We start from the raw sequence: 16966 nt of genomic DNA on the forward strand, positions 1-16966 counted from the left end.
TTAGGTACAAACACAAAATAAAATAAGTTATTTATACAGTATTGCCATGAATCTACACACTTTTAAATGTATTCAAATACTTTGTATTTTGCAATAAACTCTTTAATTTTGTTACGTTCTTTTTACAGTAAAATTACCTTATAATCAATTAGGTATGTGGTGAAAATGTTTGCAGCTAAAATGCTTGCAGCAAAGATGCTCCTGTGAAAGTAAGAACCTATAAAGGATTCCCCCCTTTGCCACTTCCTGCTCCAACTCCCCACCACCTCTGCAGGAATCCCCTCAAGGTGTGCTTACTGCCTCCTCCTATCAGTCTTGCCTACTTAGCTTCCCCAAACACCATCTCTAGTTGTCACCACCCTATTTCTATTGACAGGTGAGTCCCTGGGCCCAGAGTTAAACTTGTCAGCCTGGGTTTCAGGGTACCCTTTACCTACACAATAGACTCCACCCTTTCTATTCCAGTCTCCACCCCAAGGACCCTCATCTCCTCCTCTGCTACTCTTCAGCTTGGCTGCCCCATCTCCTGATACAACCCCTGGTGTTTGCTGATGGCAGTGGTTCTCAAACTGTAGTCCCATTCCAGCAGCATCAGCATGACCTGGGAACTTATTAAAAATGCAAATATTTGGTCTTCATCCCAGACCTATTGAGTCAGAAGGTCTGGGAGTGGGACAGCAGTGTTTCCACAAGCCCTCCAGGTGACTCTGATGCTATAGCTGCAGGCTTAGCTCCTTCTCTGTGCTGTGCTCAATCCCTAGCTTTCTGATTACCAACCCCTCCTACCCCTGCTTGGAGAGACTTCTCAGGTTCTTAATTTTAAAGTTGCTATGGGCATATTTCTGTTTCTCCCATGTGCACTGTATTCCAAGATAGGAAATGGGTCTGTGGAGACAGAGTCCCAGAGAGCAGTTTCCAGACTCGGCCTCACGTGGAAAGGTGCTGGCTCGGTTAGCAGATGGCCATCAGCTGTAGCCTATTAACCATTGGCCACTAATATAACTGTCGTGGCTATGCTAGCAAGCGGTTGGTGGGTTGGTTGGCAGAGAAGCGGATGGCAGATTAGGCAGATTGTGGCACCTGCTTCCTGTGTCTCCAGCACAGCCACCAGCAATAATATAGTGGTATGACTCCCCTATCTATGGCTCCGTTGGTGTTTCTTTTTGGCTTCACCATATCCTGCGTTCTTATGTGGGCAGCGGGACCAGAGTCCCCGCACGACACACAGCACAGCAAGCAGGGTACAGCACCGGCCAGAATCCCCAAAGAGGTAATGGAGCAGTACATACGTGTGAAAGCTCAGTTTCGGGAGACCCGTGAAGAGCGGTGCCAGGAATGGGAGGCGAGGTCTGCCTGGGAGACTCGAGCCTCCAGGTGGCACACCACCCTCTTGGCCATAGAAAGTGTTGCCTTCCTTTTGGTAGTCTGCTGCTGCCATAGGCTACAAGGGTTGCGGACATCTTACATCAAGGCCTCCACCCACTCAGACCCCTGACACAGTGAGCAGGATTCCCGCCAGGTAGGAACGGTGTCTGACTCTGAGCAGGAGGACAGGTGGCCCCTACACTGTGTGTGGTGCCCAGTGGCCACTGTTCTCAGGAGTTGGATCCCCGAGGAGGGATGGGAGGATGTGGATGGCTCTCCAACCAACATAGGAAAAGCTGTGCAGCTGCCGGAGAGCTGGATCCCCATGGATGGGTGGGAAGACATGGATGGCTCTCCAACCATCATAGGCCAGAGAAAGCGAAGGTCGTTGCAGCTGTGTGGGCTGGGAAGTGCTTGCTGGGGCGACCAAAATGCGGGACTTTTGGTCCCATGGGGAGACGCTTGCTGAGGCCTCAGTGGAAGATGCGGGTGACGTCAAAGTCGTCCCTCACCCACAGGTTGGGGAGGACTGGGAGCCCTCACCCTGCGGAGAGGGCACACATTGTGAGGCCAACGCACAGCCCTGGCAAATGACTATGGACTATGGGGAATTGCCTTCCATCCCTGATTTGATGGACCGCTTGACTTTTTGCTTGGGAATGTACCACCGTGTAGTGGAACTGGCGTGTAGTGGAACTGGCGGATGTTTGCTTCCTTTGTCTCGCCCCGCCGCCAGCGAGACTGTGGTGCAGGAAGACCCCTTGTTGGGGTACATGCAAATGTTTGCTTCCTGTGTCTCGTCCAGCCGCCAGCGAGACCGTGGTGCAGGAAGATCCCTTGTTGGGGTACAGGCAGATGTTTGCTTCCTATGTCTCAACATCCACCGTCAAGAATATGTAAGCACCTTGGCTGTGAGCCACTATTGTTCCAGCACGGTACCCTGAGAACCCTGGCTGTGCCCAGGAAGTAGGTAGACATCGAGGGACAACCCCTGGGACCTGACTTGAACTGGACTAAAACTTTTTCTCATGAGCTGTGTTCCTGACAAAGGGCCCCTCGCAGAAGATGCTTGTTGCGTGGGTTGTGAGGCAAGACCCTGGAGGGGTGGAGTGTGGGGACAGAGTCCCAGAGAGCAGTTTCCAGGCTCTCAGCCTCACGTGGAAAGGTGCTGGCTTGGTTAGTAGATGGCCATCAGCTGTAACTAGTTGGCCATCAGCTGTAGCCAGTTGACCATTGGCCACTAATGTAACTGCCATGGCTATGCTAGCAAGCATGGATTGCGGTTGGTGGGTTGATTGGCAGAGAAGTGGACAGCAGATTGCAGCTAGCAAGTGGGGTAGGTTGGTTGGCAGAGAAGCGGACAGCGGATTGCGCATTGTATGGAGCCTACTTCTTATATCTCCAACCCAGCCTCCAGCAAGACTATAGTGGGATGAACCCTCCCATTGGTATTCCTTTTTGGCCTCGCCATATCCCGCATTCTTATGCGTGAAGCAGGACCAGAGAACTCGCATGACAGGGTCTTGGACTGTTCACCCCCCATATGCTTGGTTCAGTGTTCTGTACCCAATGGGCACCCAATGAACAATCTGAATGACTTCCTCTCACTGTGCCCTAAGACTAATTCTGCTTTCCCAAGGGCCCCTATGTCTCAGGTCTAGTGAACTCACTCTCTCCATCTCTCCCTGGTCTTCTTCCTCCTCAGAACCTCTCTCTCCCTTCCTACATCTACAGAGGTACTTATGAAATCTCACTCCACAGTTAGAAAAGAGCTCTCTATTCCCAGGGACCCAACTCTGGCAGCTCCTATTTCCTGTTTCTCTGCCCAGTAGACAAGGTAATTCACACCCTGCTGATCCACCTCTATAGTCTTGCATCCTCCCACTCAGCCTATCACAGCGGTGAGGGTGGGGTTGGGAGGGCTCCCTCCTTATCTCTGCCCACCTCCATCCAGCTTTCTCTCCTCTGCGTCAGCTGGGGCTACTGTGTCCAATGAGACAGGTGTGCCATACACAGGGAGGCTGGCTGAGGAGGTGTGTGGGAACTAAAATCCAGCCCACACTCTGCTCCCAAAGCCACTCATGCTGATTTGCAGTGGCATCAGTCTGGAGAAAAGGGGTGCCTTTTAGAATTTGCACAAAGGTGCTTTATGGGTTAGCAGCAGCTCTGAGTGTATCACCTGTCTGTCGGTCCATTTACCTATGCACCAGCTGTCTCTATCTGCTTCCACCTTTCCATCCAACCCATATAAATCCATTCTTCTGTCCATCCATCCACCCATGAACAGATGTGAAGGTCAAACACGACAGGGTAGTAAGTTCACCCATTCCCCACCCTCCATTCTCCTGAAATCAGGATCCCTCCCTTCTACATTGGATCCTGGACTCAAGATTCTGAGGGACTTCTCCAAACTTAGTGTATTCCCAGGGACCTCGCCTGTCTCCTTCTCCACCTCCAATATCCAGCTCCCCAGGTACCTGTGTCTGGCCCTGCCACAGGGGTGTGGAGGAATCTGGTCACACCTTGGACTCACTCTCTGGCGGTGGCAAACAGCCATTCTGTCCCTTGTCAGCGCCAGCCCCTCCCCGTACCCCTTCCCCCACTCCCTTCTCCTCCTCCACCTTCTCATCCAGCCGGCTGGGGATGGACCAGTAGAGATGGGCGTCAAGACGGGCAGCTGCCTCAGCCAGCTCCCGGGCGCTGCACGAGGGTGTGGGCACCTCAAAAGTCTGGTGGAAGCTGGCATAATCCACCTCGTAGAAACCGTCCTCCAGGGTTAGCACTGATGTGAAGCGGTGGCCCCACAGCACCTCATCCACCAAGTAGGAGCTCCGAGCTTGGCACGTCATTCCTGGGGGGGAGGGGCATGAGTAAGGGGGAATCCCAGCCCCAGGCTTCTCTCTCCTGCCTCTCAGTCCACAGCCCTATTCCCAGCACCCTTCCCTATATTCCTTCCCCAAGGGGCCCAACCTCTTCCGTCCAGCCTACTTTCTCCCCCTCCCAACTTCTGTACTTGCTCAGCTCACCTCTTTTCCAATGCCCAGCTCCTCTTCATCTCCAACCCACTCTCCTCTCCACTAGAGATGCCAATCAGAGCTTAGCCTTGAAATTTACCTTGGGGATCATCAAGTGCAACTTCCCTCTCCATATAGGGCTCCCACTGGAGCATTCCCAATTGTGGGCAACTGGCTTGTACCTGATTACCTCCCAGAATTGAGAGCTCACCACCTCACAAGGCTACCACTCCTTTGCATGATGGCTCTAATAGTTGGGTTGTTCTTTATATAGAGCTAAAATCTGCCTCCCAGGATTTTACTCCCTGGTTTCATTCCCCTGACATATGACACCCCTTTAAGTATCTAAAAACAGGAGTCTCAGGTTCTATCATGTCTTCTCTTCTTTAGGGTGAACATTCCTCTCACCCTCCACCATTCCTCACGTGACCTGACTTCCCAAAATTTTACTTTCTTGACTGTAAACCAGAATGGCCAAGGAGGATCCTTTAAGTACTTTGTTTTAAAGGTACTTAAATTGTGGCCTGATCCTTACATGAGAGGGCTCACCACCTTTTTTCTGGCCATGATGCTTTAGCTAATAGGGTCCAAGATTACATTACATAAACATTTTGGAAGCTGTATCACATTGCTATGACATTAAGCCTGTGGCCAACTAAAACCCCCAGTTCTTTTTCACCAGAGCTCTTCCATGCTGTGCTTATATAAGTGATTTGTTTTTTTTAAGCCTAAATGTAGACTTTTATATTTATTCCTTTTAAATGTCATCTTGTTGGATTTTGGCTCGTTATACTTGCTTTTCAAAAGCATTTTGGATCCTGACTCTCTCACCCAAAATATTACCATCCTTTCCAGCTTTGTCTCAGACAAGCTCCCATCCCTACCTTCACCGCACCCTCCTTGCCCTGAGCCTGTGTCCTGTCCTCCTTAATAGGTGGGCACACCCCACAGGGCAAGTGATTTTCCTCCTACCCTAGGGTCTCCCCCATCTACCTCAGCCTATGTCCACCTCAGAACAGGGGGAACAGAAGACTGAACATCAGCTAATCAGAGACCAGCTGCCACCATTGCAATCCCCACCCTAAGACGTTTTAGGGTCACTGGTATCCTTAGTTCCTTTGATGAAGTCTGGAATAGGAAGTATCCAGTGGGGGAGGGGAAGAAGAGGCAAAAGGGACTATGGGGAGAGGAGTTGAAAGGAAGAGAGGGAGGGTCTGGGGTTACAAAGGGAGAAGTGGGCTGGGTAGGAAATTCTCTGTAAGGGGAGGGGCTGCCTCCCATACTGGTAAAATGGTGTGAGCTGGAGGGATAGAGAGGAAAGGGGGTAGGGTGAATGGAGGAGGGAAAGAGCTAGGTGGAGCCTGGGGGTGGTGAAGAAGGAATGGGGAACACTGAGGCAGAGCGTGGTGTGTAGAGGCTCAGCTTGAAGGGGCCAGGCAGGGGGTTTGAAGGCGCCAGCTTGTGGGGGATGCCAACAAAGTCAGTCACCTCTGACAACAGGAGCTGCAGCCTGCCCATGGGCCTTTGGTTATCCACCTGCTGTTTTCTAATCCTTGTCCCACTCCTAGATCTCATGTCATGAAGGACTTGATTTGCTTCCCTGGCACTGGCCTTTCCCTACCTGCTCCCATGCCCTTCACTGTAGGCTTGAGTTGGAGGTACTGACATCACAGGTGTATTGCCAGTTCCTACTGGGAAGCTGCTAGAAATGCTAGTATCATCTATTTCCTTTGTCAGTGGAAGCTGAAAAATCGTTTGATGAATGGGGAAACTGAGGCAGGGGTGACGCCAGATATCAACCTCTCCCTAAAGTTCAGCCTACGAATAACTCAGGTTATAGAAAACCCTCCCCACCAAATTCCAGGGGCCCGGAACTTTCAGAATGACAAAAATAGCGAACCCAACCCCTACTTCCAACTCCATATCACTAAGCACACTGAAGCCAGACTGCCTGTGTCCTCTCCACACATGGCCACTTAATAGCTTATGGCAGCAGACAACTTACTTCACCTTTCATTGGGGCAATCTCCTTTCTAAAAAATGAGCACAATAACAAGACGTTACCTTTATGGAGTTCTCCTTAAGATTAAATGAGCTCAGAGGGTAAGATACTTTGGAGTTGTGCAGGACACAGAGCAACCACTGGATGAGTGGCAGCTGTTAGTAGCTCTCTCACCTATTCCCAGCAACACAGACCTCCCAGACCCCGGCCCCAGGCCAGGGCCACTTTGGGGAATCTATCCAAGCTTTCTCTGGGCTCTCTGTGGAGTCACCCTGCTAACATGCCCCTCCCAACAGAGGTCCCCCATCTCACCGCACTCTCACACTCCACCAGCCTCTCTGCCTATCCTCTCCCTGGTACCTGGCCTCCCCTCGTTGCCCCTGCCTTCCTCTGCCGTGCCCGCCCCCATCCAGGCCCTTCTACGTCAGGTTCTCCACCCACCCCATTCCCCTCCTCCCACTGGCCCGCACCCGTGGCTTCCACCATGCCCTCGAGGATGACAACGATCTCGAAATCGTCCCTCTCTAGGGCGCGGCGCGATGCCTCCCAGAAGGGGCTGGCAGCGTCGATCTCATGGCTGATGACGAGAGGCGAGACAAGGAAGAGGCGGTCGTCGCCTGTGTCGAAGCCCACGCTGAGGTCGGTCTGATGCAACGGGATGAACTCGCCCTCAAGCGTCTGGCGGGATCGGATGAGCTTGGCGCGAATGGAGGCCTCGACGATGTGCGACGAGCGCAGGTCACCCACGCGGAACATGAGGCAGAGGCGGCCATCGCGCAGCGACACCACGGCATGCGAGGAGAATACGAGCGTGGCGGCTCGCTTGTTGGGCTGCGAGATCTTGACGAACATGCAGCCCACCATGAAAGCATTCACCATTGAGCCCAGGATGGCCTGCAGCAGCAGCAGCACGATGCCCTCGGGGCACTGGTCGGTGATGACGCGGTGCCCGTAGCCGATGGTGGTCTCGGTCTCGATGGAGAAGAGGAAGGCGGCCACGAAGCCGTTGAGGTTGTTGACACAGGGTGTCCAGGCCGTGTCCTCCAGGTGTTCCAGGTCGCCGCGGCCGTAGGCGATGAGCCACCAGATGGCGCCGAAGAAGAGCCAGGTGAGCGCGTAGGCGAGCACGAAAAAGAGCAGGCTGAGGCGCCACTGCAGGTCCACCAGCGTGGTGAACAGGTCGGTCAGGTAGCGGTACGTCTCGCGCACATTGCCTTGCTGCACGTTGCACCGGCCGTCCTTCTCCACGTAGCGCTGGCGGCCGCGGCGCCGCGGCGGCTCCTCGGGGCCCGGTGCACAGGCGGCGTTCTCCTGCGCCATGGCGGCGGCGCGGGGCAGTGTCCCAGGCAGCGCCAGCCAGCGCGCTGGAGCCCGCGCCGCCGCTGCCGACCACCCCTCGGGCTGCGCCTGGGCGTCCTCGCAGCTCCTACAAGGACTTAAATATTGGCAGAATTAATCGACCCGCGGGATAGGTCGAGACAGCCGGGCCAGCACCGAGGGGTTGGGTGGCCCTGAGCAAGGCACGAAGTGCCTCAGTCTCCGCGTCAGCTTTATGGGAACAATACATACAACTCTCACTGCCCCTGTAGCTCACAAAATCGTGAGGATCAAATGGGATAACGTATTCGAACTGAATAGCACTATGCAAGTTTGATGATTCTTTTCAGGGTAAAGCGGTGCCAGAGATCTTGGCCTTACCACCTGTAACCGGTGTGTGCAGTACTTCACAGGCTTCCCGGGGCAAGAGGCGAGGCGCCAGCAGGGAGGCAGTTTCCTGAAATCATTCGACTGTGGGCTCCTTGAAGGCAGGCAGTTATTCTCCCTGTACAGCAGCTCCCCGCCCCCCCCCCCCCCCCCCGCCCCCGGCTATTTTCAGCTCACTCCCTTAATCACTGTCCTCCACAGTTCAACCTCATGGTCTAACCAGGCTGTTCTGAAGGTTATTCCAAGACTGACACACAGAAAATCTTTCCCGTTCCTCTCTCCTTGGACCTCACTCTACCCTCACCCACGTGTTCCTCCACTCAGCAAACTTACAAAGGAGAAATGGAAGTGGTGGAGAGTAAGTGGGAACTCCCCAGTGGGCAAGGATTGAAAATTCCTACACTAGGAAATTCCCATTGCAACCCCTCCCTGAAGACTAACCTGCTGTAGAATCACCTTATTTTCCCTGGGTTCTTTGCACAGTGAAGACAGCCTGAAATTGGGCCTGAGAGCTGGAGGATATGCCATCAACACAGCCGCCTATGGGTAAAGGAAGCACAAAATTCCTCTACTATCCTCGTCTTAATGACATGCAGTAAATCAGATTCAGTGAAGCAATAAGCACCCACATTTACCTCCCCCGCCCTTCCGGTTCTTTACCCCCAGCATCTTACCTCTCACTGATTATCCTAACAGCTCCCTCATATGAGCCAAAGCTCGCATTCCAAGGGAAGCCCACCTAAATTTGCCTCAAATTCATATGGAGGGGCACTCTGAGCTGCAGTCTGCCCTGAGAGAGAGAGAGATCCAGGGCCCTCCCCCAGGCACCCAGGGGCCCCTAGGAGATGTGGACCATATAAGAAAAGGTTTAGAAAAAATATTAGAGACTTTTCAACCTTCTTCCTGGGAATCATTCTCTCCCACCTTAAAGGAAATCTGAGCTGGCGGGGGTGACATATGGGAAGGGAGGAGTGTGACATGAGGACCACAGATGGTCTGGATGTTTGACCAGGTCCTGGGGAGAAACCACCTGGGTATGTAACCCCAAACCCAATGCTCCAGAATTTAAGTTCTGGGGTGAGGTGCTCTGCAGCCAAACCTTTGGAGGCTGTGTGTGTGTGTGTGTGTGCGTTGGGGTAAGAGAAACCAACAAGAGATGGCTTAGAGTTTAGGGGCACCACCACATTTATTTTCCAGGAGGAGTCAGGAGACACAGGATCCAGGAGTCCCAATGCAATGGCAGATTAGGGTCTTCCCCTCCCCCCACAATGGACCTTCCTTTCCTTTCCTGCAGCCCAAGATCTCTAAGCATTGATGGGTTCAGAGACCCCACCCATCATGCAGAAAATTACTTGGGTCCCACTTATCTCAGCTTCAGACGTTCTCTTGTATTAGGCAATCTGACCCCCAGTCAGACTCAGGTCATGCAGAAAATTATCTGGGTCTCACTTATCCAAGCTTCAGTCCCATCTGGGCTTCTAGATGGTCTCTTATATTAAGCAATCTGACCCCCAGTTGGCCTGCGGAGACAGACCTCTCTGCTTAGGGGTAGGGAAGGAACCCTACCCCTAGTCTTATCACTCCCAGAACACTTGCTCTCCATTGCCCCAGGGGTTTAGGTGAGCCTTGCTTTGATTTTGTCCCCTCTCCTGTCTTCTTTAGAGGGGGCTGCATTATTCTCAAGGGGGAAGGAAAGGTGTGAAATTGTTACCTCTATCCCAGGATCAAAGACTTGATTTCTTCACCTTCCCTCTAAAGAGTCCTATTCCTTCAGCCTATTCCTCTTTATTTCTTGCGCATGCTCTAACCCCTTTCCAGAAGACCCCAGTGCCACATTTTCCTGAATCTCCCTTTCTCAGAGTGTGAAGTGCTGGCTAGCAAGGGGGCTTCTTTTTTGGAAGGCAATCTGGTGAAAACTACCTCAGGACCCAGCCCTCCCAAATCCCCGCTTGCCTTGGAAATAGGGGCCCAAACCCAAGTCCCCCGAAACTCAACTCACAGCGTGTGGAGAGGAGAGCAGCCAGCAGCAAAGAGCCCTGGGGGTGAGCATCCATGCCCCCTGATACCGCCCCCACCCCTGGCCCCCTTGGAGGGTGGGAGCCGCAGACACCGCTGTTTCTCCTAAATGTGGCAGCAGCTCTGACTAGGACTTGCTATCTGTGTCATCCCCACTTCCCAGGTTCCCCTGCTCCTCTCCTGTTTCCACAGCAACCAGTCTGGCGACAGCTCTAGAGCATCCCCCTCCCCTCCCCAGTCCTGGGTACTACTAGAGGCTGATCCACATGCTATCGCTATTTTTAGCCCAATTCCCTCCTCCTGGACAATTCAGAGGCTCACCTCCTCACCCCCTCAGGAAAAAAAAAAAAAAAAAGCCGGCATGCCGGCTCTTTTCTAAGAAGCTCCTTGCTCTGGGAAAATACAGGCCCTGCTGTGTTTGGGAATAAGGCATTTGGTTTCCTGGGGATTTAAAGGGCCATCTGGGAGCTGGCAGCTCATCCCTTCCAACAGGGGCCTCTGGGTATAGGTGTTGCTCTTGGGTCAGGTCCACCATCACAGTCTCCATTTTTGGAGTGGCCACCATGATCCAGAAAGAGGTAGCTAGAGGGAAAAGAGATCCACCCAAGGAAGGGAAGCAGGGTAATCTTTGTCACTGATTTGTGACATGACCCATAGGAGTCTCTTCACTTCCCTTAGCCACAGTTGTTCCATCTATCATAGGGTGTGGACATATGCAAATAGTGGCCTGCTTCACAGGTGTGCAGCTCAAATGAGGCAATATAAACAGAAGGGCTTTGAAGTGTATTTTGTTAATAGCTAAAAGTCTAGAAGCAATCCAAATGTCCAACAGAGAGAAAAGTCTAGGTTAGGGCTTACTAACTATTCATTCAACAAATGTTTATGGAACCCAAGTGCCAAGCAATGTGCTAGGCGGGGGTGGTTACAGAAATGAATAAGTCTCTGCTTGGAGGAGCTCATAGTCCAGTGCAGATAAAGACACCTAAAGACATAATACTGACACTACTGCTAACCATTTGTTGATCATCAGCTATGAAGGACACAACACCTCATTTAAAAACCCTGTAAGATACCATATGAAATAGGTGTTATTTTCTTCATTTATAGATGAGAAAACTAAACTGACAAATGTGATTTACCAAATATCACAGAGTCTGGATAATGGCAGAGATAGTAGTCAAACTCACACATCTTTGGCACTCCTCCATGCTGTTTTCATAATTACACTGCCTCAGTAATGTAATATCTGTGGCATAGCAATATAATCAGTTACTATGTTCATATATGTAATTGTGCATGTAGACACGCTGTTACATAGAAAAGCAGAATATAAAAATATTCGTATAAATTGATCATGAATTTATAGAAATAGCTTTAGGAACACTAATAAAAACCCGGGAAAAATTTGGAAAAATGGAAATACTTCAATGCTCATTTTCTTGAGGGAAATAATTAAAAGTGGAGAGTGGTATACAAATGCCAGGTGTTGTTATTACCAGTATTATTATATCCAAGATATTGATCTGTTTCTCTCCAGATTCCTTAACCCTTTTGCTGCGACGGTCAGATATATTGGAATGAATATTTCCAGAAAGGAAGTTTAGGAAAGCAGATGTACATTTTTCTATATTTTTGTGATTTTCAAGAATGAATAACAATAGGAAATTTTTATACATAAAAATGTCATTTATGTACAAAGCACCTCAAATTGTTATTATTAACTGCATAAAATAGTCAAAATATCAACTTTTAGGTTTTTTTTGGTGAATTTCTGACACATTTTTGAAAAAAAACTTGAAATTAATTAACACAGCAAAAGAGTTAGAGTTGAAACAAGAAGATATGTGCTAAAAGAGCAGGAAAAGATAGAAATGGACACTGGAGGGTTAGCAGTTTCTGAAATGAACTGGCAGGTTGGGAAAGGTAGTACTGAATAATATAGTCTCTGGAGGCAGTGACCTGGGTTCAAATCCCAACTCTGTCTACTACCAGCTGGGTAACTTTGAGCAAGTTACTTCTCTAAACAGTTTCTTCACCTAAGAATTGAGAATAAGCATATTATCCAACTCTTGGGGTTGTTATGAGGATTACAGTGAGGCAATGCCTGGCACATTGTAAGTACTCAGTAAAGCTCCTTACATCTTCCCCCTCCCTCTCCCTTTCCCCTCCTCTTTCTCCTCTTTCTCCTCCTCCTCCTCCTCCCCATCTTCCTTTTCCCCTCCCCCTCCCCCTCCCCCTCCCCCTCCCCCTCCCCCTCCCCCTCCCCCTCCCCCTCCCCCTCCCCCTCCGTTTCCTCCTCCTTCCCGTCCCCTTCCCCTCCTCCTCCTCCTCACAGAGATTCCCTACCAAGCCTGTCCTTACTTCCTTTGTTCTGGCGCCACCCAGCGAGACCTGTAGGGGGCACTCCTGGTACACTGCCTTCCTCTCCCCAGCCCTCTTGCCCCTGTTTCTTGTTCCAAGTGGAAATATCGAGTTTTCAGCCGAGATTGGCATCAAGAGGGCTGTTAAAGCCCCAGTCAACACCCCTGTCTCCTGGGCCTGTCCCTGTCACCAGAGCCTTGGAACTGCTAGCCTGCCCCTTTCTGTCCTGCCAAGCGGCTGCTCACGTTGGTTCTACTGTGCCAGGAGCTCCGAGAGAAGAAACAAAACTCCTGGGCAAGAACGCATTTGAATAGAACTGGCCCCATTTCTTGGAGGGGCCTATCACAGGGCTGCCAGGGCCGTGCAGAAGTTGGATCAACCAGCCCCTCGCCTCAGTTGGGCCTGCCCTGAGCCTAGCCTTGTTGACAAGGAGAGAGGCTACCAGCCCTTCCCCTGATTTACTGACCCTGCAGGTCCTGGACTTTACCTGGTATCTAACCTCAATTCCTATTTATCATTGGGCTTGAATCGAGTGAGAGAAAAAAGTTTTGCTAGCTACGAGGACACTAAAAAATGGGCATGATCCCAACTTTCAGATATTATAAGATAAAGAAAGCAACTTTACAAGTTGTGATGATGGGAGATTGGGTTTGGAACTAGAGAATATTGAGAGCAGGAGAAGCACAGCTGGGGCCACATTGCTGGTCTATGAAGAACCTTGGTATGAACCTCTCTGGATAGATGTGTTCCTTATGGCATGTAGCTTGGAGAGCAAGTGGTACTTTTGGGTAATAATAATAATAATAATAATAATAATAATAATAAAAGGGGAGTCCCTCCAGTAGACACAGCTCTGAGCCACAGTATAAGAATTGGTAAGCTGAATGCAGTTCACTTCTCAACTTGACGCCTCAGCAGATGCCTTTGTGCATGTAGAACTGTATGTGGCAGCCCCAGGAGCAACCAATGTGGAAAGGTTTCCTTGAGAAAGATCATGAGACTTCTTGAGTAAAAGCTTGGAGGTGGGAGAGGAAACATGATGGGGAAAACAGGAGACGGTTGAGGTTATGAGCTTAATGGAGAAGGGAGGCCAATCTGATAGATTATAACAATTTCAATAAATTCAAGGGAGATGGGACCCTTGAAAACGCTGAGCAGAGGGAGGATATGTTTGAAGCAGTGGATGGGCTGGAGATTAACGTGAAATGGGAGGAGCAGAAGACAACTCCAAGACAGATGGAGCCCCTGAGCCCCCTGAAGCTGAGGGGCATGCTGGCTTTCTGGCTGTTTTCAGCAGAGCTAGAGGATGAGAGGATTTCTCATACATGGATCTATCTTACTTTATAGGATGGTGTGGAGGTAGACCAGGATTTAAGTCATGGCATTCAGAGGTGGTCCAGAATTAGTCCTTACTTTACAGGTAAGGGATGGGTCTCAAGAGAATAGAAAAGTCTAAGACTTAGGTCTCCTGGATCCTGGTCCCTGATTGTTTATTTCCTCTTTCCTTTCTCCTACCATGGTGCATTGTGTATTAATGGAATTTTATCTATTGGACTCAATTGGAAAGGTACTAGTTGAAGAAATCCTGGAATGAATCCTTTAGTATTGTGATTAAGCATGCCCTAATTTGTGTCTTATAAATGTCAGTTTGTGTAAATCACATTTATTGAAAGGAGGTGGTATACCTAAATAATGATCTTTAGCGACTGGGGGGATATATAGCTTATCCCCTCTCTTGGATTTCTTCTCTGCGGTTTGAATCATCCAGCTATCAGGTGCTCCACTACATGGAAATTGTTCAGGCTTGTGGGGCCTGTATACTAAAATGTCACTTGGAATCCTGTAGTGAGCATTGTCAGTGTCTCTACTCTTTCCAGAAACTCCTCTGAAGTGTTGCCTGTTCTGAGCCTCAGCATGCTTCCTGCCCCAACACTTACCTCGTCCCTTCTGTCCACACCTGCTTTTCCCAGCAGAAGCCCCTCATACGTACTACTCCCCACCGGTGGATTCTCCTTCCAGAACAGATTAATTGTCCCTGCTCTCCTCCCCTGTGCTCTAAGGGAACCCTGCTCCATTATGAACAAGGTGAAAGAAGAGATGATACCAATGTCGGAAGGAGTGAGTCTGAAAGCAACAATCAAAAATAAGAAAGATACAACTTGCTAAACTGAGAGAAGAGAAGGAGGTCCTCAAAGAAAGATAGTTCCCCTAACCGCCATTTTGTATGGTAGACACTGGACATCACAATACTGGCAAATTTTTCATACCAACATGAGCTCATGTTGATAATGAAGATTATGTTTAAGCCATGTAGATTCACTCTAGTAGTACCCTGAGACATGCTTTGCAGCCAAACACGTGGATTCAAGTCCCAAATCTAACACTTTCTAGCTATGTTACCATAGATAAGCCACTTACCCTCTCTGAACCTCAGTTTTCCCATCTCAAGTAATATATCTATCTTGCACAGTTAACACACAAATACTAATTTCCTAAGCCCTTTATTACTGATTGTCTATTGGGATCCTAGTGACTATTCTAGGACTTCTCTTTTGTAGAAAGACCCAAAAATTAAAAACTGACATTTGATATTACAAAGCAATATACATGATGGATATAAGTATATATGTTATAAAATGTAATTTGAGAACAAAAACTCAATGTAAATCACTCTTAAAATCAGAAAACTATACTGCCATTCAAGCTATCTGTGTACCTTTCCATAATCTCTCACTCCTGCGGTTCTAGAATGTCTAACTTCTAATTGCCCAGTCCCACCCCTGAGTTTTACTAAGTGACTCTTATGCTCTACAGAAAAGGTAAAGACTATTTGGAAGAAACATCTCCAGAGACTTCTTCACCACAAGGTGTCTTTTTCTGCCCCTGTCCTGCCCTCTCAGAAGAGCACCCAAAGGAGTTTGGACTGTGATCAGTAAGCAAGGGGCCACTATTTGAGGTTTTGATACAAGGGCAAGGGACTGACATAATGAATACAGGTTGCCTCTCCCTTTGAGACTAGAGAGAAGGGTGAAAGCTGGGTCAGATTCCTGGGCTGCTAGCAATCGTCCTGATCCTGGCAGTGATCTGGGTAGTAATCTGATGGTGTCCTGGACCACAGCCATGATGAGATCAAGAGGAAGAGGGCAGAATTTAGGAGATTTAGAAAGTAGATGCATTGATTAAATAAAGGAGATGAGGTGAGGAAGAATGAAGAATCTACAGTTGCTGCCATGTTTCCCTTGATTCAAAACATTTTGTTTACCTCCTGATTAATCTTTCTAAAATTCTGCTATGGCTTTGCCCCCCCCTTCCCCTACCACCACCGCTCAAGAACCTGTACTTGCTCTCCATTGCTTTCAGAAGCTCAGAACTGACCATGAACTAGCACAGCTCTATCTACTCCAGGTATTCCTCCCAAGGCACTCTGCCTATGGTGCCTGACCAGTAACCCAGTAGGTGCTATTTGAAATGTACATTTATCCATCATATGGCTTTTAGAGGCTGAACTAAGCTAAAATTTCAAGTTTCCTTGCTTTTTTCCCCAAGATGTATATCAACTCAATATGGTAATACTGGTTACTGATTAGTAGTTAAATACCTATGATGAACACAAATGGGAAAATAATTATTTTCTCCCTTAATAAATGTCAAGGGTGGAAGATTGTGAATAAAAACCTCTCAGAACATGCATTCAGATGATAATGTAATCCTTGGTGATGAAAAGGTTGAGAACCACCACCCTGTCCTCAAGTCCAATGTACCAGCTTGCTGCAGTTTCCCACACAGACTTGTATTTTCATGGCCCCCCAGGACTTTGTGAATGCAGTTCCCTCTGCCTTAAATGCCCTCCCCACCATCCCCCAATACCTAAGTCTTCCGCATTCTTTAGAGCCCTTATCAGATGTCACCTGTGTCCTCCACATCAGCCAGGACCCCCCTAAGTACTGTCATCTTTCCCGGTTCTGCAGCCTCCAGCGCTCCGTCTTTCCTTCCAGATCCAGAACTGCATCTCGCATCCAGGATCTCACCCAGTACTTAGGGAACGGTGAATAACATGGAAATTGTGCTGAACAAAATAATCCTGTAACCCTCGGAGCCCAGCCCCAGTCCGCCCCCGCTGGGCTGCCCTGAATGCATTTCCACAGTAGCTCGGCCCAGGCTCGCCCCCACCGGTTCCCGCTCTGTTCCCCACTCTGACATGACCGCCTCCTTCTTCCTTCTCTTTTCCCTGTCATCTTGCCAGCGCAGCTTCTATCGCCTCACGGATCGTCGCTTCGTCTCTCTTTCCCGCGAGCCTGTCTGGGTCTCTGTCTTCGCGTGTTGCGCTCTGCCCTGCGTCTCCTGTCTACGCTCCGCTCCGGAGCCCCCTACGCCCCACCCTGTCTGAGTTTCTCCAATCCCTACAGCGCGGGCTCGCGCTCCACGATCCCATTGGTCGAACCCCTCCCCTCCACACACACACCGCCCTGCCCTCCCGGCCCCCCTCCCGGCCCTCCATTCACAC

The 16966-nt window shown here is 49.8% G+C and overlaps 1 protein-coding gene across 5 annotated transcripts; it reads right to left on the reverse strand.

The window, feature by feature from the left end:
- Nucleotides 1–10256, reverse strand: KCNJ9 (potassium inwardly rectifying channel subfamily J member 9). Of its 5 annotated transcripts, XM_019716453.3 has the most exons (5): nucleotides 10085–10256; nucleotides 8527–8625; nucleotides 8080–8155; nucleotides 6852–7816; nucleotides 1–4216 (listed from the first exon to the last, which is right to left on the reverse strand). In XM_019716453.3, exons 4-5 carry the CDS (start codon nucleotides 7699–7701, stop codon nucleotides 3882–3884), a joined length of 1185 nt encoding a protein of 394 aa, XP_019572012.3. In that variant the 5' UTR covers nucleotides 7702–7816; nucleotides 8080–8155; nucleotides 8527–8625; nucleotides 10085–10256; the 3' UTR covers nucleotides 1–3881. The 5 variants fall into 5 exon arrangements, with proteins under 5 accessions (XP_019572012.3, XP_019572013.3, XP_019572009.1 ...); XM_019716454.3 differs by lacking the exon at nucleotides 8080–8155 and having other exon boundaries at nucleotides 6852–7807; XM_019716450.3 differs by lacking the exon at nucleotides 8080–8155.
- Between the last annotated feature and the right edge of the window lie 6710 nt (nucleotides 10257–16966).

Source organism: Rhinolophus sinicus, chromosome 11 (assembly GCF_057876585.1).
Source record: "Rhinolophus sinicus isolate RSI-liver-muscle chromosome 11, RSI-T2T, whole genome shotgun sequence".
NCBI classification, from domain to species: domain Eukaryota; kingdom Metazoa; phylum Chordata; class Mammalia; order Chiroptera; family Rhinolophidae; genus Rhinolophus; species Rhinolophus sinicus.

Coding starts and splice junctions, on each gene's coding strand:
- KCNJ9 (XM_019716456.3), bottom strand. CDS start 7,701: ATGGCGCAGGAGAACGCCGCCTGTGCACCGGGCCCCGAGGAGCCGCCG. Junction 4,217..6,851: donor GGGCATGGTGGAAGCCACGG/GTGCGGGCCAGT, acceptor CCTCCCCCCCAG/GAATGACGTGCCAAGCTCGG.